General features: G+C 37.8%; 1 protein-coding gene across 2 annotated transcripts in view; it reads left to right on the top strand.

Annotated features, from left to right (window-relative positions):
• LOC106872771 (uncharacterized) overlaps positions 1-22,671 on the top strand; it is a 73,302-nt gene that overhangs the window by 48,035 nt on the left and 2,596 nt on the right. Inside the window, exons 22-28 of one of the 2 annotated variants that reach the window (XM_089359941.1) lie at positions 2,049-2,178; positions 3,783-3,904; positions 4,187-4,314; positions 6,427-6,490; positions 9,045-9,121; positions 9,711-9,869; positions 11,788-11,829. In XM_089359941.1, the coding sequence (XP_089216067.1) occupies positions 2,049-2,178; positions 3,783-3,904; positions 4,187-4,314; positions 6,427-6,490; positions 9,045-9,121; positions 9,711-9,869; positions 11,788-11,829 (722 nt within the window). The remainder of the gene's footprint in view (positions 1-2,048; positions 2,179-3,782; positions 3,905-4,186; positions 4,315-6,426; positions 6,491-9,044; positions 9,122-9,710; positions 9,870-11,787; positions 11,830-22,671) is intronic. The other variant, XM_089359942.1, reaches the window with a different exon arrangement.

Consider the following 22,671-nt stretch of genomic DNA (forward strand, 5'->3'; position numbering starts at 1 on the left):
TGTCAACTGGATGAGAGGTTCTGATGTTGACAGACGTTGAACCCGTCGAGGCCCCTGAAACATTACTGATGATGCATCCCAGAGTTTCCCCAAGATGTATCTTAAAAGCTACCTACATTCAAAAGTTTTTAAAAGTAGTATAAGAAAAATGAAAATTGTATGGGAGGCAACTCTGCAAGTGATTGTCTCCCTTAGCTTATATATGTATCAGTTCTTAGGGTTCGTAGTGAATAACCATTTAAAAAATTTAATACAGTTATTTTTTTTTTTTACCTGTAAAAGTGACTGCATTAAATTGATTATTCCTCCTTTTTGTAGATGTCATGTCAGCTGGCGTTAGCTTTTCACCACTTTTGTCAACTGACCGACAATAGACCGTATACGTGGTAGATAGAAGAGACGAAATCCCTGACATTTCACCTTACCTTATTAAGTAACAAAAGGATGCATTGCTTAATGTCATCTAAGACATCCTTAAAAAGACGGGCCCCCAACCTCCAAACCACGAGTCATTTGGTACCAGGCTGTAACTATCAGAGTCAGCAAGGTGCTTTTGCTTATATATCTGATCGTGAATTCCACCCATAACCATCACATAGTTTATCTCAAATTGCACCATTTAAATTGGCTTTCTTTATATTTGTAAATTTAAAAATTTTCCCAACATCAAAAATTATATCATCATTATAATCACCCTGTTATCATCATATCAAAAAATCAATCATCATTGTCATAAGTAGAATGATGATGCTTTGCTACTATATAGTTATTTTAAACCATTTTTTGTATAATGCAGTTATGGTGGTGAATTAACAGAGTTGTTGCAGTTTCAGATAAAATACTTTGTGGTTTTCATTCAGGCTTTTTTATGTCCTTAGTTCAAATCCCACTGAGATCAAGTTTGACATTCATCTCTCTGGGGTCAATGAAATAAAGTGCCGCTGAAATATTGGGGTTGTTTCCCACTTTCTTTCTTCTCTCTTTTGGTGTTTCTGATTCTTCTTATTCTATAAGAATTGACTGTGCTCTGCTTTAAAGAAGGTTGTAGGAGACCACTTAAAGTGTCAGTGATGTTGGATTGAGATTGGAGGTCCTGCTAACTGGGTAAAAATCTACAGAGCTAAGAAGAGTGACTCACACTTCTTCGCAGTTTCAGAGGAAATAGACGTAAGGGAAGGGGTGTAATCTTTGTGAAATTGAGCCTCTTGCTGTTCAGATTGGGTATCAGTCTATTGCTAAATGTTTGCAAAAAAACACTTGAGAGAGATGTGAAATTTCATAGAGTAACAGTTTTTGATCTGGGCATGAAGTGTTTACTGGGAGAGCTGCAAGATCAGATACTGTAAGGTAAGTGTGTCTGGAGAGGTAGGGATGAGTGGGTCAGAGATTTTAATATAGTTTTGCTATGGCTTTGTCTACTAAATAATCTACAATTGCCTGCATTGACTGATTTTTTTTCATTCGCCACTAAATATATACTAACAACTCAGGACCATTTATACACACATTCCCACACTCCACTACCACTTATACACACATTCCCACACTCCACTACCACTTATACACACATTCCCATGCCAAAACCACTTGTGTGCACATTCCCACATGTCAACACCACTTATGCACACTTCTCACATTCCAACTTCACTTGTGCACACATTCCCACATGACAGCACCACTTGTGTACGCCCACGTCAGCACCACATGCACACGCATTTCTGCATGCCAGCGCTACTTGCATACACTTTCTCACATTTCAGCTCCACTTGTGCAAGCATTCCCACATCTCAACGCTACTTGTGCATCCTTCCCACATGTCAACACCACTTGTGCATGTTAGGACAACTTATGCATGCATTTTCACATGTCAGCACCACTTGTGTATGCATTTTCACATCTCAGCACCACTTGTGTATGCATTCCCATATGTCAGCACCACTTACATACACACTCCTACATGTCGGTACCATTTATGCACACATTCTCCACACACCAATGTCACTGCGAAACGCCGACACAACTTATGTTAACATTTGAATATCTTTTAGGGAGTGAATATGACAGTGATGAGAACGATAATCTGGATGATGAATTTGACGTGATGGAAGAGGAGGAGGGTGACAAGGACGTCACACTTGATAATGATGAGCTTCGTAACCAGGTCGGCAGAGTGCATCTGTAAGTTAATCTGACTCTTGTTGTTGTTGCTATGGTTTCTGTTGTTTGAATGCTGTTGGTATTATTTTATAACATAAATGAATAAGGATTTACAAATGTCTGTGTGGAAGCTGAAAATTTGTTAACCCTTTTGATACCATATTTCTGTTGAGATGCTCTGTGTTTCTTTATTTTAAATATAACAAAGAATTTAGTATAATAACTTCGTTATCATTAAGCTAGTGTTAGGAACATAAATTGTGACCAAGGTTTGGTGGAGGATTTTAATTCAGAATATTTGAAAACAAGACATTTGTACTACAGAGCCAGAGGTGGTTTCAGCTAGGTTGGTATCAAAAGGGTTAATAGTGTCACTTTGCTTGGTGGGTATGAAATCAGTTCCTAGATCAGGGAATCTGTATGCATTCTGCTTCAAATGTAAGAGCAAGTGTTATCGAGCGCAAGCATGGCTCTGTGGTAGGAAGCATATTTTTCCACCATGTGGTGCTTGGGTTCAGTCCCACTGCATGGCGGCACCTTGAGCAAGTATCTTCTACTATATATACAATTTCAAATTTCACTATAGGTTGTATCTGTATCAGGACAACCCCCACCCCCCGACAACTATCCCTTAGGGCAATTACCCCCTCTCCAAATATATTAAGATGTCTTAAATCAGCTGTTGTTCTCAAGCAATTATACTTTGGGTGTTATTGTCCATGGGGTGGGGGTAAGTGTCCTAGACTCATATCACATGTATGGGATATATTTTTTTTATGGGGAAAATGCAAAAGTAAGAGTGAATTTTATGAGTGCTTTGTATTAAGTCTATAAAATTGTGCATAAAGTATATAAAGTGTGTATATATATATATATATATATATATATATATATATATATATATATTTATATATAAAATGCATTAAGTAATCATTGTATTCCAATTTCTTTCACTTCTCAATGAGTAGCAGATGAGCGACTATCTTTCCATACAGACACAACACAGGCTATGCTTTCAGGGCTTTTGGATAAAGTTTTTAGAAATAACCCAATAGGTTTACCATTAATTCCATGAAATATTAATGGATCCTGCTAGCATGTATCATTCTACCCATGATGACCAGGTAAAATGAATATAAATATATAAAGGAAAAATATAATAGAAAATCTGTCAGGTAACATAGATGACAAAAATATTGGTTTGGTCAGCAATGTCAAATTCATTTGGCTTTGTGGACCGGGTTTAACCATAAATTAAATCTCATGTACTAGATCGGGACAATTATTCCTGAAGTCCCTATTCATAATGCAGGCCAAATTAAGTGGATAAATGGAACAGTTTAAATTGTAACAACTCTGAATGCATGCTTGTAATATTTTACAGAATATTTTAAAATTAGAAATAATAAAAAATTCTGTTTATAAAATCAAGCTGGGAGCTAGACCAAGCATTGTGGAGATCCTGACCTAGTCCAAAGGTTGTATACTCGTTTCTCTCTGCCCCTCCTCCTCTCCATCATCCTGGATTATGTTGTACTTATTGTACTGCCAGAATTGTAATTCTGTTCTCTGATCCATCATCCCTTTTCTTAACTCTTTTTTTACCTTTCCTATACACCATGTAGTAAGAAGATGATTGATGATGATAAACGGGAAGTGATGAAATTGCAAGAGATGTACCTTCCTGATGGTGACCTCTATTCTGAAGGGGCCGGCAGGAAACGGCAGTTTAGATGGAAATACATTGGTAAGAATTCTATCCCTTTTGTTAATTTAGTCTTTTCTTTGCCATCTTTTTCCCTCCTTCTAAAATGTTTTTTTCTCAATTTTTCTATTTTCTTTAGTTTTTCTGTTGTCATTTCCCCTATCAACAAATCATCCACAGGCTTTGCACATTTGGAGGCTTGTAAAAAATCCCTTAGTTGAAAACTAGGTAGAGAAGTTGGCAACAGGAAGGGGATCTAGCCATAAAACAATACCTCAATAATATATTTGTCGAAACCATACCTTTTTTTTTCTTTGATGATAGATGAAAACTCACAGCAAGATATGTTCCATCATGAATCGGATAAGGAAGAAAATGAGGAAGAAGAAGGAGATGATCTGAAGTGGAGAGTTGAGAGACACAACCGTGAGAAATGGTTGGCTGAAAATGTGGTGAGTTTATTTTGTTGCTTTATTTCAATTAATTTTGGAAATTATGAAGTATTTAGTAAAATAATTTATATCTCCTGATCAAGCTGGTGTTTGGAACATGACTTAATGATGTAAGATTTTTATTTAGGTTACTTTAAAGCAGGAAGGACTGTCAGAAATGGACAGTCTCAAGCAAAGTGGTATCAAAAGGGTTAATCTACTGCCTCTTTTATCATCATTTTATGTTCATTTCTCATGCTAGCATGGGTTGGACAAGTCATGGTCTGAGTCTGTTCTTATTTGAAGCTACTTCTCTCATAGATGGGTTGGAGGACTGTTTCATTTGCATATTCTATTTTAGGCTTGGTTTCTATGTTAGAATATCTCTCCCAATGCCACTATCACTTTATGTAGTATACTACTTGCATTTTATTGTGGCATCAGCACTGGAGTAGTTGTCATGTCTTCAGCAAACTAAAGAGTCCTCACTCTCTTACATTGTCACCTTTTAGAGTGTAGTGGCATCAGCATTTAATGGACTACCTTGTCTCCTGCAATACTAAAGAATCCTCATTAATTCAAAGTAAACCTAACCAAGAGAAAATCAAGATGGTTTTTAATTCCTTCTCATTGTCTTGACCGTTTTAGATGCCATGTGATTATTTACATTTTAACCCTTAAACGTCTAAATTGACCATATCTGTCCAAAATATTCTACCTATTTTATGTGCAAACTGGCCAGCTCCAGCCTCTCACACCTACCCTACAATGTCATTCTAAAAATAAACAATCACATCATCGAAATCTTGAAGCTATGAGATTAATGCATGATTAACTCAAAACTGTGTGAATAAATAAACAAATATTACATTTGATTGGGTAATCTGAATGTGAAAGGGACAAACATACTCTTGGAGTCAAGTTGTTGGTGTTACTGCTGAATTCCAGGTCAGTCCTGATTGAGTAGCTATATGATTCAAGGTGTTCAAACCATGACCATCCTGCCTTGTTTGCAAGGAACCCGAGACTATGCAATATATCTTTTTCTTAGACAGTGGAGACATTTGAGGAAAATTTGGTTGCTATTTCTAACAGGCTGAGCACCTATGTAGAAGCTCTCTCATTGGCTTTTAGAGTGTTGAGTGCTGGGCATGGTTGCCAAGGCATTGTATACTCTTCAAATTCTAGGTATTCTATGGCTTTAAGTGCCATCAGCAAAATCTAGTCTGTTGCAAATGTTTGGATTAGGTCTTCAATCAAGAGAACAGCTCAGTTCCTTGATGTTCTGCTTCTTATGGCACTTTACATAGTTTGGTAGAGGATACAAGCTGAAGAGGTGTTCCAACAGAAGTTCACTGTCAGATACAACAGGGATCTGGATCTTAAATCCTATGCAGGTTGCTACCTTATTTGCTTACATTTCCACTTGCTGCCACTAAGATCCAACTGATCTGTTTACCAAACTTGAACTGGTTGTTGTAGCACTTATGATTGTTTTTTTTTTAACTCCAGCACAGCTGCGATGAAGCTGATCTATGGATCAAAGCCATGACCATTCTGTAGTTATCTTGTTTATTTTCAGTCTTGGATTGTGAAGGCACATGGCTCAGTGGTTAAAGCGTCAGGCTCACAATCATGTGGTAATGAGTTCGATTCCTGGACTGGGTTCTGTGTTGTGTTCTTGAGCAAGATACTTTTTCACATTACTCTAGCTGTTGAAATGAGTTGCGAAGTCACTGGTGCCAAGCTGTATCAGCCTTTGCCTTTCCCTTGGATGACATCGGTGGTGTGGAGAAGGGAGGCTGGTGTGTATGGGTGACTGCTGGTCTTCCATAAACAACCTAGCCTGGACTTGTGCCTCGGAGGGTAACTTTCTAGTTGCAATCTCATGGTCATTCATGACCGAAGGGGCTCCTTTCCTTTATGTCTCGGATTACACTATCCAAAGTGTCCTTTATTTAATTTTTTCTTTAGGTTGGCAGGATGCGATTAGATTTGGCTGCTGCCTCTAGCAGGTTGAGGGACCATGTACAACCCCCTTTGTTACTTTGTTGTGGTGATTGTTGGTGTTATGACAAAATTTTGCAAATGATCTGATCAATCTCTTTACCAATCAATGTTTTATTCTTGCAGCCTGAAAAAACTGAAGCAGATTCCCAATTTCTTAAATTTGGTCAGGCGTTTTTTAAACAGAAAGGTAATAATAGTAATAATCTTTTCTACTAAAGGGACAAGGGCAGCAATTTTGGGAAAGGGGTTAAGCTGATTTTATCAACCCCAGTGTTTCACTGGTATTTAACTTATCGACCCTTAAAGGATGAAAAGCAAAGTTGACCTTGGCAGAATTTGAACTCGGAACATACTAATGGGCGAAATACTACTAAGCATTTCGTCCAGCATGTTAATGATTCTGCCAACTCACCTCCTTAACAATATCAATAATAATAATAATAATAATAATAATAATAATAATAATAATGAGCAGTCAGAAAGTGCAAACCTCTGCCAATGCTAGCCAGAGATGATTTTTAAAATGAGAATATCTGAAATAAACTCAACTGCTCTCACAAACAAGAATACTAAAAATGAACCTGACTGCTGCCAAAAATTAAGTAAAAAAAACGGAAAAATAATCCAGAATCCTTGTCTGGTGTTGGATCGATCCCAAAATCTAATCAGTTCATGCCATTCACGAGGCCAAACATCCTTGAAAGTTTCATTCGAATCCACCCAGCAGTTCTTGAGATATCTTGTCCATGGACAAACAAACAAACAAATGCGACTGCAAACAATACCTCTGCCTTCACTAAGGCAGAGGTAAAAATAATAATTAGTTTCAAATTTTCGAACAAGGTGAGCAATTTTGGAGGAAGGGTTAAGTCAATTACATTGACCTCTGTAATCAACTGCTACTTATTTTATCGACCCCGAAAGTATGTAAGGTAAATTGGACCTCAACCGAATTTGAACTTAGAACACAAAGATGGATGAAATACTGCGAAACATTTTACCCAGTGTGCTAGTGATTCTGCCAGTTCACTTTGTGGTTGGTACACTGGGAGCAATTACTAAAGGGTTGGATGCATAGGAATTACCATCCACAGAGAACAGCCTTGTTAGGAACAAGCAAGGATACTAAAGAGGGTGTTAGAAAGTTGAAGTAGTAATGACCCAAAGGACCTTTGGCCATTGGTTGTGGCTTGCTCTTTTGGTATAGTGTTGGTCCAAGAAATAATAATAATTTGTTAAATCTCAGTTTCACTTGTCATTTAGTACAATTTGATATTATAACCTTGTTATGCTCAGCCAATCAGCTAGTCCAACAAAGCAAGCGTCTTAATTTCAGGTAGATGATGATGTACTGAAAAATAATTTTCACTTAATTGAAATTTCTGTCTTGGAGTAAGCAAGCAAAAGCCTAAAGGCAATTATTTGTGACCTACTTGTGGTGTGTTTAAAAAAATATATATACATTTATATCTCTGAGTGAAATTATTACTCAGAGGCACCATCTGCATGGCAAACAATGTTAAGTTACTACTGTTAATATTATTTAATGTAGAGAACTAAACAAAACTAATTTACACTCTTCATTAAATATATTAATACTTATTTAACCATTGCTTCAAGAAATATTATTTGAAGTTTGCACTGTTTTTTGTTTTATTTGAAGCATTGAACATGTCTTAAGTTTGTAGAATTTCCTGATAATCTGAGCAATTTCAGAATCCTATAGACTGATTTCTTGTTGCCTGTGGGTCTAAGTAGACCCACAAGAAGATTTAAAGAGAGTAATTTCCTTTGTAATAAGCCTTTTCATTCTATTGCAAGGTACAAATTTGCATTAACCGAAATATATGCTTGTTACTTGACTGGCTTGAAATAGTAAGATCCTCGAACAGATCCTACCCCACCCATTAGCCTGCAGAAGAAGGTTACTAGAAATCCAATGGGACAAAAACAAGATTTATCAGAAGGCTGGATGAACCCAACAAAGGGTCATCTGTATCTAGTTATAAAATTTTGGGACATCAGACACTTGAGATAATGAACAAGCACACTGAAAGACTACTTGTCAGAACCTGTCTAGGAGAAGAGTAAATTGGCTTCTTTAGAGCTATCTAGTAACAGAAAATTCTGAATTCAAACCCTTCTTCCATTGGTCCTCTTGATTGGAATGAGAGTTTGGTATGAATTGCTATCACTTTTATTTTGTTCCATTGATTTGGAAAATCTGCCTTAACAAATCCGTGTAACCCATGCAGGCATGGAGAAGTAGATGTTAGATGATGATATTTTGGTTAGTAATGTGGTGTCTTGCCACTTGTGGTAGGAGATACTGCATTGGTCAGTAGAGTAGGACCTTGCACTTGGTGAAAGCCACTTCCATTTCCTAAACATTCAATGAAACAAGACCAAATTCTTGGCTATATTTGGGTAGAACATTTAAAATACACTTGTCTAAGTTCATCTAGCTAATTGCTGAAGGATGGTACCTCCAGATTCTGTGAGAATGCTTTTTGAGATGAACTCGCTTTCTAGTTCATTTCAAAAAATTTTGCTTGTTTCAATTCCAACCAACCAAACAGCTAACACAATAACTAATGGGGATTTTGAGAACACTTAAAAATAATCAATATTTTGTTGTGGTATATTAAGTGTTTATCACAAAGTTTGTAGATATATTTTTATTTTTTATGCCTTTCAAATTCCTTATAATTAATTTGTATTTTTATTTCTACATCTTTCAGGAAAACAGCTTGATAAAAGAGACAGTGAGTCGAAGATTGTCACCAAAGTTCCGAGCCGAACAATAGAAAGAAGTAGGGTAAGAACATATCTCAAAACCTTATAAAATTCTATCCTCTCTGGTCCTTTTTCCCCATTCTATATACATTTGTACTTTATATTTTTATTCTATTCATTTTTTTATTTTTTTTGTCAGAGACCCCTGAAATTTTATAATGAGAGAAACTTTTGATGCTTATGATGCTCCTTCAAATATTAATAGTTTAAATCAGGGACCCCTTTATATTTCAGGCTTTACCTTAGGGACCCCCTTATAAACACTTATGAAATTTATACATAAATATTTACTTAAAATAACATATATTTTTACATTTATTTATTTAACAGTATTTAACAAATAGGTTTATTGTCAATTAAAAGATTTCGATTAAAAAACATATGTAAAATCAAATTGCCCATAAAAAGCATTTGCTGTCTACGGACCCCACTGTCTTGTCCTTGCGGACCACAGTTTGAAAACCCCTGGTTTAAATGAATTAGATTCAACTAGAAATTGAAACCACACCATACAGTCTCAGTGACATGTCACCACTCTTCCTTTTTCCTTTATATTAGTGTTTGATTTTAGTGTTTTGTAATTGATAATTGTTGGTGTTATCTGTTTGTAGAGTTTAACAACCAAGGGTTCATTCCTCAACCGAAGCAATGACTGCCTGGCCAAAATCGCAGAGCTAACCAAACCTGTCTCCAATCCAACCATAGCCAATAAGGTCAATGGCCGTAATTTTGTCTTCTCTGTGGTCAATGCCGAAGAAACTTCAACCCCTGTGAGTTTTCATTTTAAATACTTATCTCTGTGTATTTCATTTTATTTATTTCCCCTTCATATATGTCTCATCATCATCATCATTGTCTTAATGTCCACTTTTCTATATTTGCATGAGTCAGATGAAACTGTTAGGGTAGATTTTCTATGATAGTTGAAAGGCCTGGATGTCAACCTTACACCTGTTTCTAAGCAAGTAATATCCACCCTGGCTTGACATATTTATGCAGTGGATTGGAAATGGATTGGAATGACACTGCCTACATGATAGTAATACACACTCAATCACATTATGTCTAGACAAGAAGGCACACACACTCATACATGTCTTCATTTGATGTCTGTCTTCCATACTGGCATTGGTTGGGTGGTTTGACTGGGGCTGGTTTGCCAAAACACTGTGCCATGTTTCACTGTCTGCTTTGGCATGGTTTTTATAGCTGGATGCCCTTTCAAGTGCCAACCACTTTAATGAGTGGACTGGGTGCTATTTACATTGCATCAGTACTGGCAAGGTCTGCTTTAGCATGGTTTATGTTGCACTAGCACCTGTGAGGTCTGCTTTGGCTTGGTTTTTTTTATGACTGGTTGCCCTTCCAAATGCCAACCATTTTACAGAGTGGATTCGATACGATACTTTTTATGTGAATAATGAACTCTGTGTGTGTGTGTGCGTATGGTGTGTTGCATTAATATTTGCATGTGTACATTTTTCACATTTGTATCACTGGTTGTACACATTCTGTACTTTTGTGGAGTACAAATTTAATATTCTTAATCAAGAATGTTGTTGATAGTGACTGAAAGTTTGGTTAGTGAAGCCATTGTTGATTTGTTTGACTAACCCCTTCAAGATAGTACCCCAGTATGGCCACAGTTCAATGACTGAAACAGGAGTATGTACTCTGTTTGTCTTGACTTGCTTCTCCTGATTTTCATCCAAGTGTCTCTCTCCCTGTAAATGGTGTCATTTGTTTGTACTTCTCCTCAAAAGCATTTCCAATCTGTTTGTTGTTTGATAGATTGGGGGAATTATTACCTTTCTTGGAAACAGGTGATGGTTGGTTTTAGAAAGAGCATCCGGTCATTAAAATTTCTGCTTTTTAATATAAAGTCTTGTCTAACTCAATTAAACATTGAAAAGTAGATAGCTAATCAGTGATTAAGATGATGATTGAACTAATTGAAAGCAAAAATGTATTACCTTAAATCAGGGCATCAACAACACACACACACACACACACACACACACACATAAATGCATACAATTAACATGCACTCAAGCACAACTTGTACTTGCAAATGTGTACACCCTGTGATACAAACGTGAAAAATGTAGTGCAGGAGTGGCTGTGTGGTAAGTAGCTTGCTTACCAACCACATGGTTCTAGGTTCAGTCCCACTGCGTGGCACCTTGGGCAAGTGTCTTCTACTATAGTCTCGGGCCGACCAAAGCCTTGTGAATGGATTTGGTAGACGGAAACTGAAAGAAGCCTGTCGTATATATATATATATATATATATATATATATATATATATATATGTGTGTGTGTTTGTGTTTGTCCCCACACCATCGCTTGACAACCTATGCTGGTGTGTTTGCGTCCCCTTAACTTAGCGGTTCGGCAAAAAGAGACCGATAGAATAAGTACTGGGCTTACAAGAAATAAGTCCTGGGGTCGATTAGCTCGACTAAAAGGTGGTGCTGCAGCATGGCCGCAGTCAAATGACTGAAACAAGTAAAAGAGAGTATATGCAAATACTAATGGAACACACACACACCATGCGTACACACACACACACAGACACAGCGTATTATTCATACATACAAAAAGAACATACACAGATACAAATGTATACAGATGTGTTTATAGATATTGCTAGAAGACCCTTGTTTTAAGAAATTCTCTAACATTCAGCTTTTCAGAAGGCCATTGGACATGAAGACTTATGTAAGAATGGTAAGATAGAAGGACAATATTTCCTGGGACAGTTACCTGTTAATTAACTTGATTTACAAATGTTGTATTCAATGTATTTCTTAATGTTTCAACTGTTTATTTAACACCTATTTAAAATGTTTTTTTGTTATTTAAATTAAAATTTTTACTTTAAGAAGTTCATTATTATTGATTGTGGACTGGCAGTCTTGTTAACGCATCGGAAAAATGCCTTGCTGTATTTGTTCTGACACTTTACACGTTCTGAGTTCAAGTCTTGCCAAGGTCAACCTTGCCTTTCATTCCTCTGCAGTCAATAAAATGAAGTACTAATTGAAAACTGACTTGTTGTAATCAGCTAAAACCTTCCCTTCAAAAAACTGTTGGCCCTGTGCCAAAATTTGAAACCATTATTATTATTATCATTATTATTATTATTATTAAGATTCTACCAAGTTTGACTTCTCCTTTCATCGTTTTGGAGTCGATAAAATAAGTACCAGTTAAATACCAGGGTCAATGTAATCAACTTGCTCCCTTCCACCAAAATTTCAGGCCTTGTGCCAATAGTAGAAAGATTATTATTATTAAGGTGGTGAGCTGGTATAATCATTAGCCAAGCAAAATACTTAGCGGTATCTCATCTGCCATTAGGTTTTGAGTTCGAATTCTGACGAGATTGACTTTGCCTTTCATCCTTTCGGGTTCAATAAAATTACTACCAGTTACGTACTGGGGGTCGATGTAATTGACTTAATCCCTTCCCCCAAAATTTGAGGCCTTATGCTTCCAGTAGAAAGGATTATTATCATTATTATTATTATTATTATTATTATTATTATTATTATTAAGGTGGTGAGCTGGTACAATTGTTAGCATGCCAGGTGAAATGTTTAGTGGTATTTCGTCTGCCACTACGTTCTGAGTTCAAATTTTGCCGAGGTTGACTTTACCTTTCATCCTTTCAGGGTCGATAAATTAAGTACCAGTTTAGTACTGGGGTCAATATAATCAACAATCCCCCTCTCCCAAATTTCAGGCTTAGTTCCTATAGTAGAAAGGATTATTATTATTGAATATAAGGCATAGGAGTTGAATAGATAAAGGTTTACAAAATGCCTTGAAACAGCCATCATGTGGTGTCTACAAGACAAGGCACAGGACTCTGTCTCAGTTTACCTGGCTAATAACTGGTACATTCCAATATCATTGAGTTAGAGTGGGACTAAGTATCTTGAGGATATGATGATCGTCTTTACTGCACTATTATCCAGTTGTGCTGCAAGGACATGTGGAGGCGCAATGGCTCAGTGGTTAAGGCAGCGGACTCGCGGTTTCGATTCCCAGACCGGGCGTTGTGAGTGTTTATTGAGCGAAAACACCTGAAGCTCCACGAGGCTCCGGCAGGGGATGGTGGTGAACCCTGCTGTATTCTTTCACCACAACTTTCTCTCACTCTTACTTCCTGTTTCTGTTGTGCCTGTAATTCAAAGGGTCAGCCTTATCACACTCTGTGTCACGCTGAATATCCCCGAGAACTACGTTAAGGGTACACGTGTCTGTGGAGTGCTCAGCCACTTGCACGTTAATTTCACGAGCAGGCTGTTCCGTTGATCGGATCAACTGGAACCTTCGACGTCGTAAGCGACGGAGTGCCACGAAGAAGCTGCAAGGACAATAATTCCAACCTATGCTGTAGCTGGGTAGTATTGCTGTTAATCCTTTTGATATCAACTGACTCGAAACTGCCACTGTTTCTATAACACAAATTCTGTCTTGAAGCCCTCCATCACAATTCCATATTAGTTTATATTTCAAACACCAGATTAATAATGACAAAGTTATTTTAATAAATTCTTTATTAATTGAAACACTAGCAATATACTTCAGCCTAAATACAGTAACAAAAGGTTTTAGATTAAGATGATAAACCTGAAATACTAAACCTTTCTTTACTAATCCAACATATTCATTCAATGAATTTATTTTATTTTTATTATTTTGATTTATCAATTTTTCTTTCATTTAGAAGAAAATTTTCATTGTTGCTGGTTTTGTTTCTGTTCCTTACCAAATTAAATTTATTGTGAAATGTTCTCACATTTTTTTCTTTAACAAATTGGATTAATTCATAGAAAATTGTAAAGAATTTTTCCAATATCAGTTTCAATTTATCATAGCCTGTACCACTGTTTCCCACCCCCACTCCTGCATGCTTTGTTTGTGATGAAAAGAAAATGATTTTTCCCTTTCCAAATTCAATAATTCTGTTTGTATTCTGATAAATTGTTAAAATATTCAACTAATTACTCTATTAGTCAATGTTTATAATTTTTCTACATAAAAATCAGTGTACCAGTAAATTGTTGTTCAAATATTAGTCAATGTTGATAAAATTACTACCTGTGTCAATTAATTAACACAAAACATTTACCAATGTCATGTATTGTCTTCTATATGTTACCTTTAAATGTTTAAATAATTCCCCCAATGTTTTCTAGTTGATGTTGTTAATATTACTATTGATATCTCCTCTGGTAATGGTTTTCTGACAAACAAATGTCAGGTGGCTTTTCCCTCCAAAATATTAGAAAAATTAACCTTTTAGCATTCAGACTACTTTTTTAAATGTAACGCTTATTTATTCACAATGTTTTTAATTAATCATGTATTATCTCATAGTTTTGAAATTTCAATGATGTGATTATATATTTTTAGAATAATATTGTGGGGTATGTGTGAGAGGCCAGATCTAGCTGGTTTGAGCATCATCATCATCATTTAATGTTTGCTTTCCATGCTGGCATGGGTTAGACAGTTTGACTGGAATCAGTAAGCCAGAGAGCTGTACCAAGTTCCAGTCTGAATTTGGCTTGGTTTCTATGGCTGGATGCCCTTCCTAATGCCAACCACTCTAAGAGTGTAGTGAGTGCCTTTCATGTGTCACCAGTACAGGTGCTGTTATGAGTCACTGGTACTGGTCACAACTACGATTACATAAAACAGGTAAAATATTTAGACGTTATGGCCAGTTTAAATACTAAAAGGTTAAATATGGCAATCTGTCTATTTCCTTTTTAATCATTACATGACATTCCCATTAGTTGGTCCCTCTTCATGTGCCATACCTATGAGTGTGGCTATCATGGATCTCCATGCCAAAGCCTGGGGGAAAAAAAAATCAATGGTTTCTTGTTGCTTTCTACTGACAGTTTATTTACTCTGCTAATCTCCTACTCTCCTGAGCTTACTCTTTAGGCTCAGGGCCTCCAGTGGGACAAGTGTTGGTGGGTCAGCCTTTAGCCATAGGACTTTCTGTTATTTGACCAATAACTTGTGCCCTTGACGAATATTACCACCTCAAGCTGGAATTTACTTGGAAGTAGTGGTGACTAAGGGATAACTTCACAATTCTCCAAACTTCTGAGACACACACACTCACACATATACAACAGGCTTCTTTCAGCTTCTGTCTACCAAATCCACTCACAAGGCTTTGGTCGGCCTGAGGCAATAGTAGATGGTAATGATGGTGGTCGTGGTGATGCTGGTACGTGTTGGTGACATGTAGAAGCCCCCAGTTCTAAGTAGTTGATACCATTAACATTTCACCACCATCTGCTAGAAGATCCCACTATGATTCCCACTGATGTCCTACAAATAAAAGTTGGTAGTGAAACCTCTTCACAACAAACTATAGGGTTTCCTACAAACGATACATTTCTCCATTCTTCAAAGTACCCTTAACCCTTTGGCATCCAGATTTCTCTGTCAAATGTAATGCATATTTATTCACATTGTTTTGAATTAATCATGCATTATCTTGTAGCTTTGAGATTTCAATGATATGATTGTTTATTTTTACAATGACATTGGAGGATAGGTGTAAAAAGTCAAACCTGGCCAATTCGAACAAGACACAGGTAACATTTGGGCTGAATATGGCCGGTTTAAATGCTAAAGTGTTAAATGAGAGAACAGATGTCCTCATGGTGAAGATAACTAGGACAGTCACTTTTATTTTTTTCCAAGAAACACTTGTTTAGTGAAGTATGCAAAGTGGTGAGGTATGAGGAAGTACTTGTTTGTCTTCAGTAGAGTGTGAACTCTTGACCTAATCGCCAGGCAACTAGTACCTTACTCCTTACCTACAGGATCATTTGACCGCTTGGTCACCTTGGATAGAATTTCAGTATCTACATGATGGATGGTTTCACATTAATATGTTTACTTGTATACTCCAACATTAACAACATTTTCATACTCACTCTAACATATCTATATTTGCATCTATGCACACACCCACATATGCCTTAGAAGTTGGATTTTTTTCTTTTTTCTGAATATAAGACGTTTAAATACTGCCTCACTATGTATGTATTTCACTAACACCCACACACCCACTCTCTCTCTCTCTCTCTCTCTCTCTCTCACACAACACTTTATACTTTATATATATATTAGTCACTTGCCTTTCTTGTTCTCTTTCTTGCTCCCTCTCTCTAGCTTTCTCTGTTTCCTTTTTCCTCTCTGTCTCCTTTCTTTTACCATCATATTTCATGTTTAGATAACACACCTCACCTGATTAACTCCCTTATTTCACTTCAGAACAACTATTATCACCATCAACACCATCATCACCACCTCACCAACAACATTACCACCACCAACATCACCACCTCACCAACAACATTACCACCACCAACATCACCACCTCACCAACAACATTACCAACAACAACATCACCACCAGCAACATCACCACTGTCACCACCACTAACGACAGCAACTTGCTGACCTTCAACCAATGAAAGTCATTGTGTCACACCACTCCACTCTCTTCACCTCTCCGCCCTATAACATTGATACTGTTACAAATGACAGCCATTAATGACGACAACACCATATATTAGATTAATTCTATTTGGTCATTGACCCTCTGAACATATTAACCAAGTCTTCCTGGAATCACATTGTATTGCCTTAAAAATGTAAAAACAATTCTGTTCTTGAAGGGGTCATGACTGGAATGTCTTTGTAAGTCTTCTCAATCAGTGTGGAGGCACATGGCTTAGTGGTTTATTAGGGTAAGATTTGAACCCAGCTCTCAGATGTGTTGTGTTCTTGAGCAGGACACTTCATTTCATGTTGCTCCACTCCACTCAACTGTAGATATGAATTTAGCCTGGAAAGGGATGGACTCTGCCAGACTTTCTCACCCTAGATACGCTGCATAGCTGCAGCACCCCAGCAACTTGCAAAGGGTTAAGGGGGCTTGTCATTATCAATCAGGTCTGACCTGGAACTAGCCACCTTGACCACTGTGAGACCACTATGACAATAAAAATGTCCACTACTTTGACTACCATCTTCACCACTGCAAACTAATATTAGAGGAAAGGTAAACTGCTTGAAATAGCAGTATATTCTCCTCCAAATCACACCTAATCATAGCGGTTCTCAACTTTACACTACCAATGACCTTTTTAACTTAAATGAGCTTTCTGTCAAATCTAGATGTCTATCAGAAAATTTATTTAAACAAAAGGGGATCTGAGAGCAGGGTTAAAAATTTAACAAGTTTTGAACTCGGTACAAGGACACCTGTTGTCCCAGTATTACCTTCATGGATCCTTGGTTGGTAACCAATGCTAGATAATGTGGTCTTTTTTTTTTATATATATTTATTTATTTATTTTTTGCTTTCAACCATTTTGTGCTGACAGCATGTTGGTCCATCTACACCTACTGTGTTCTCCATAGGCAAGATATCAGATTGGTCACTGAACCTTACGAAGGAGATGACAGATGACACACTGCTGTATTTAAGACCTACCCACCACAACAAAATTGAAATCCTAAAATCAAGGTGCCACATAAAAAGCATTGGTGTGGGTGCTGGTGCCATGTAAAAAACATCCAATACACACTATTGAGTGGTTGGCATTAGGAAGGGCATCCAGTCATAGAAACCAAGTCAAGACAGTCTAGAGAATCGGATTTGCCAGTGCCTGTCAAACTGTCCAACCCACGCCAGCATAGAAAACAGACAATAAATGTTGATGATGATGATGGTCTATATCATTGATACTCAACCAGGGTCCATATGGTCCTTAGAGGTCCATATAATATTTTGTTAGAATTTACCTGCAATAAATTGCTTATACTTCTACAATACATGAAATATTTATATTTTTTATATAGTTCCTAATAATATTCAGTTATAGGTGCTGATGTGTGTTTGTGTAGTAAGAAACTTGCTTCCCTACCACATGGTTCTGGTCCCACTGCTTGACACCTTGGACAAGTTTCTTCTACTATTGCCTTGGGCTGACCAAAGCCTTGTGAGTGGATTTGGTTGACAGAAACTGAAAAAAGGCAGCGAGCTGGCAGAAACGTTAGCACGCCGGGCGAAATGCTTAGCGGTATTTCGTCTGCCGCTACGTTCTGAGTTCAAATTCCGCCAAGATCGACTTTGCTTTTCATCCTTTCTGGGTCGATAAATTAAGTACCAGTTACGCACTGGGGTCGATGTAATCGACTTAATCCCTTTGTCTATCCTTGTTTGTCCCCTCTGTGTGTAGCCCCTTGTGGGCAGTAAAGAAATAAGAAACTGAAAAAAGCCTGTCTTATGTGTGTGTGTCTAAGTTCGACAAGTGCTTGATGTGTTTACGTTCCCGTAACTTAGCGGTTCGGCATAGGTGATTGATAGAATAAGTATCAGGCTGTAATAAAAAAAAAAAGTGCTGGGGGGCCAATTCATTTGGCTAAACATTCTTCAATGTGGTGCCCCAACATTGCTGCAGTCTAATGAGTAAAACAAGTAAGACATAAAAAGATCAAAATACAGTTGGATTTTTTAAAATATATACGGGCGTTAGGAAGGGCATCCAACTGTAGAAACTCTGCCAAATCAGATTGGAGCCTGGTGTAGCCATCTGGGTCACCAGTCCTCAGTCAAATCGTCCAACCCATGCTAGCATGGAAAGCGGACGTTAAACGATGATGATGATGATGGCATCGAATGGCTAAGGAGGTCCAGTAGAGTGAGGCTGGAATCGAAGGCAAAAACATGGATGAGAACCACTAGTTTCTACTCACTAAGTTCTCTGATATTACCTTCAACACCTTACCATCCACCATCGGCTTCACTACTACCGATGTTGCTACCGCTACCACTCTCACTTCTTTTACACAACCCTGCTGCTCCCCTCTCCAGCACCTGGGAGGAAACCCTGGAGAGAATGTGCATGTGTGCTTGTGTCTGTGTATGTTTGTCTGCGCGTATGTATGTGTGTGTGTGTGTTTTCTAGTTGGACATTGGACCATATTTCATTACTGTCTGTTCCCTTTCTCCTTTCAAAAAGATGGGTCTGTAGATTTCTGGAGAAAGCTGTGGATCGGGGCGGGGAGGAGGTGAGAGGCATGATGCGAGCTTGGGGTATCATGTTACTTGCTGAACAAAATGGTGGTGAAGGGTGTAGAGAGGGTGTTGATAGGTTGTATTGGTGCAGAGTGTTTGGTGTTATGGCAGCTTGGAGTGTCACATTACTCACAGCCGACTGGCAGAAAACTGTTAGCGCTGGTCAGTGATGGGGGTGGTGACAGTAGTGATATCCTTTCCCTCCACTACCACCACCATTATATCTGAAGGTGGTTGGAATTGTGTGTTTATATGTATATATACATACATACACAAACACATTTTTCTCTGTGATAGTGGTGATTGTGTGTGTGTGTGTGTGTGTGGTGAGTGTAACAGGATGTTGTGTGTGTGTGGCATTGTGTGATGCTGTCATATTCATTTTCCATTCTGATGTGGGTTGGACAGGTCTTCCTTCACCCATCCCCCTTTCAAGTTCTGAATTGAAACTGGGGTTGCCTGTCTTTGTGTTCCCCCATTTGTCATCTTATGTTAATGTTAGAAATTGTCACCATTTATTTAGCCCCTTCCCTCCCAGTTAGCCAGCCCTGATGAAAGAGGCATATAATCAAAGGGGTTCCATTACTGACCACTCCATCCATATTGCAGACAGTAGGCAGTGAAGTGGCTGAGTCATTAGAGCATCAAAGAGAATAGTTCATGGTATTTGTTCTGACTCCCTGTTCTCTGAGTTCAAATCCCACTAAATTTACTTTGCCTTTCATCCTTTCAGAGTCATTAAAAAAAAAGTACCAATCAAAGTCTGTAGATTGGCAGAACTCTAAGAACATTGGACTGAATACTTTGTGGTATTAATCCTACCTCTTTGTACTCCAGGTTCAAATCCTGTTATGTCTTACTGCAGTGGTAAACCTAACCCTTTACTTAGTTTAACTACCCCACCTGACACTATAGGTACTTTTTTTGGCATCTACTCTGTTGCAGGGATTTGGGCCAGGTTGGTGTTTATGACAGCTCGAATGCCTCCTCTACAGCCTTCATCACCATTTTGTTCAGCGACTAACATGATACTCTAAGCTTGCATCATGTCCCCTCCACAACTTTCTCCAGAGTCTTACAGACCCCTTTTGAAAGGAGAAAGGGAACAGATTGTAGTGAAATATAACCCAACTAGAGGACACGCAGTTGCAGATGCCCTGGAATGGGTCTTGGGCTCTACATTCCCTCCTAACTAAAAGTTAGAAAATATTTAGAGTCAAACATTCAAAAGAGGTTGTGGTATGATTTGAGAGAGATTCAGCTACTACTTCTAACAAGTCAAGTAACAACATTCATGTTTTTCTTTTGGTTTCATTATTATTGTTGTTAGATCTAGCCTGGATATTTTTATTTTATACCAAATTTTGGGGTTTATCTGTATTTTTGTCCTTCACTATCATTCTTGCTTACACTGTATCCAGCCACTATGAAATTTAGTGCTTCTATTGTTGTTCAGTTTATTGGTTGCTTGGGTGTCTTCTCTGATGGCTCAAGAACTACTAAAATTAGAAATTATAAATTTTTAGATAATAATAATTATTATTATAAATAACAGGCACAAATATGTTTGTGTGATTGAGCAGTTCACTTCCTAACCATGTGGTTTTCGGTTCACTCCCACTGCATGGCACCATGGGCATGTGTTCTCTTCAGTGCTGGCCAACCAATTCTTTGTGGGTGGATTTAATAGACAGAAATTGTAAAAAAAAAAAAAAAAAAGCCTGCCACGAGTGTGTGTGAGTATGTATGCGTGAGTGGACGATTGTTTTATGTCTGTGTCTCTAAAAACTGAATTACAAGCAGTGACTTTGTTGTCATTTTCTCTGTTAACAACACATCTTCTGGCTTTGCACCTTCTACAGTGTATGAAAGAAGGGATCCTTTATTTGAAAATGTTTAGCTATAGGAAGGGCTTTGGGCTATAAAGCAATGCCTGACTAACATAGTCACCTAATCCATGCTGACGTGGAAAATTGGACATAAAATGAACAAACGAAAGGTAAAGAAATCACTTTCTGTATGTTTTTCCAAATTATATGCAGTGGTTGGTGTTAGGAAGGGCTTCCAGTTGTAAAACCCTTGCCAAAACAGACACAGTAGATTTGGGTAGATTTTCTGCCTGGCCGGCTCTTGTCAACTGTCCTACCCCTGCATGCATGGAAGATGGATGTTAAATGATGATGATATGTGAAATGGCAGCAACATATGATAACATGTCAAGTGAATGCCTTTATGGAGACCTGCCGAAAGTTAGCAAGAAGATCAGGCAAAGATGGCTGTGATTGTCTGGTCACTGTGTATGCTACCCTAAACTGGAAGCATCCAAAATTATTCTTGTGGAATCCACTTCATGGTGATATCAGAAGAGGAAAATTTCATCACACATCGGCAACTTGATTGCAGATACTGGTCTAGAATGTATCCAGGATATCAAGGCAGTGATGTTGGACTGAAAAGTATGGTGGGTGAACTTTGTCGCTGTGGCCTGGGTTGGAATCTGGCCATAATAAATAATTATAGTTATACTAGAAATAAAACGCCATTTGCCATGCTGGCATGAAAGTGCTGAATAGTCATGGATTAAGTCAGTTTCTGAGGCCCACACATTACTCATACATTCCATTTTTGGCATGGTTTCTACAGCTAGATGCTCTTTATAATACCCAATCACTTCTCTAAGTGTACTGGGTGCATTTTATCGTAGCATCAGCTCTAAAGATGTGGCTACGGACCCTGCAAGACAAAAGCATTCTTAATATGTTGTCTATGTTCTTTCACATGTAATCGAGACAGTGAATAGAAGAGGGTGACAAAAGAAAGGGTATGTGTATGAAAGGGGGGAAAATGGAGTGATATGGATGGGAGGAGGTGGTGATAATAGGGAAAATGGTAGGGATAGATATATCTCTTTTACTCTTTACTCTTTTACTTGTTTCAGTCATTTGACTGTGGTCATGCTGGAACACTACCTTTAGTCGAGCAAATCAACCCCAGGACTTATTCTTTGTAAGCCTAGTACTTATTCTATCGGTCTCTTTTGCCGAACCGCTAAGTTACGGGGACATAAACACACCAGCATCGGTTGTCAAGCGAAGTTGAGGGGACAAACACAGACACACACACACACCTACACACACACACACACACACACACACACACACATATATATATAGGAGAGTATTGTAGTTGGTTTGTAAAGAATAAAAGTTTAGAATGGTACAACAATGCACTATAAAACAAGAAATGGACTATATACCTGTTGTAATTTGGTTATCTATAGTCCAATGATATTTCGGAATTACAGTTCCTTCTTCAGATCTTCTTAGCTGAGACTCCAGCTAAGAAGATCTGAAGAAGGAATTGTAATTCCGAAATATCATCGGGCTATAGATAACCAAATTACAACAGGTATATAGTCCATTTCTTGTTTTATAGTGCATT

This window comes from Octopus bimaculoides, chromosome 11 (assembly GCF_046866305.1).
Source record: "Octopus bimaculoides isolate indiv1 chromosome 11, ASM4686630v1, whole genome shotgun sequence".
Taxonomy (NCBI): domain Eukaryota; kingdom Metazoa; phylum Mollusca; class Cephalopoda; order Octopoda; family Octopodidae; genus Octopus; species Octopus bimaculoides.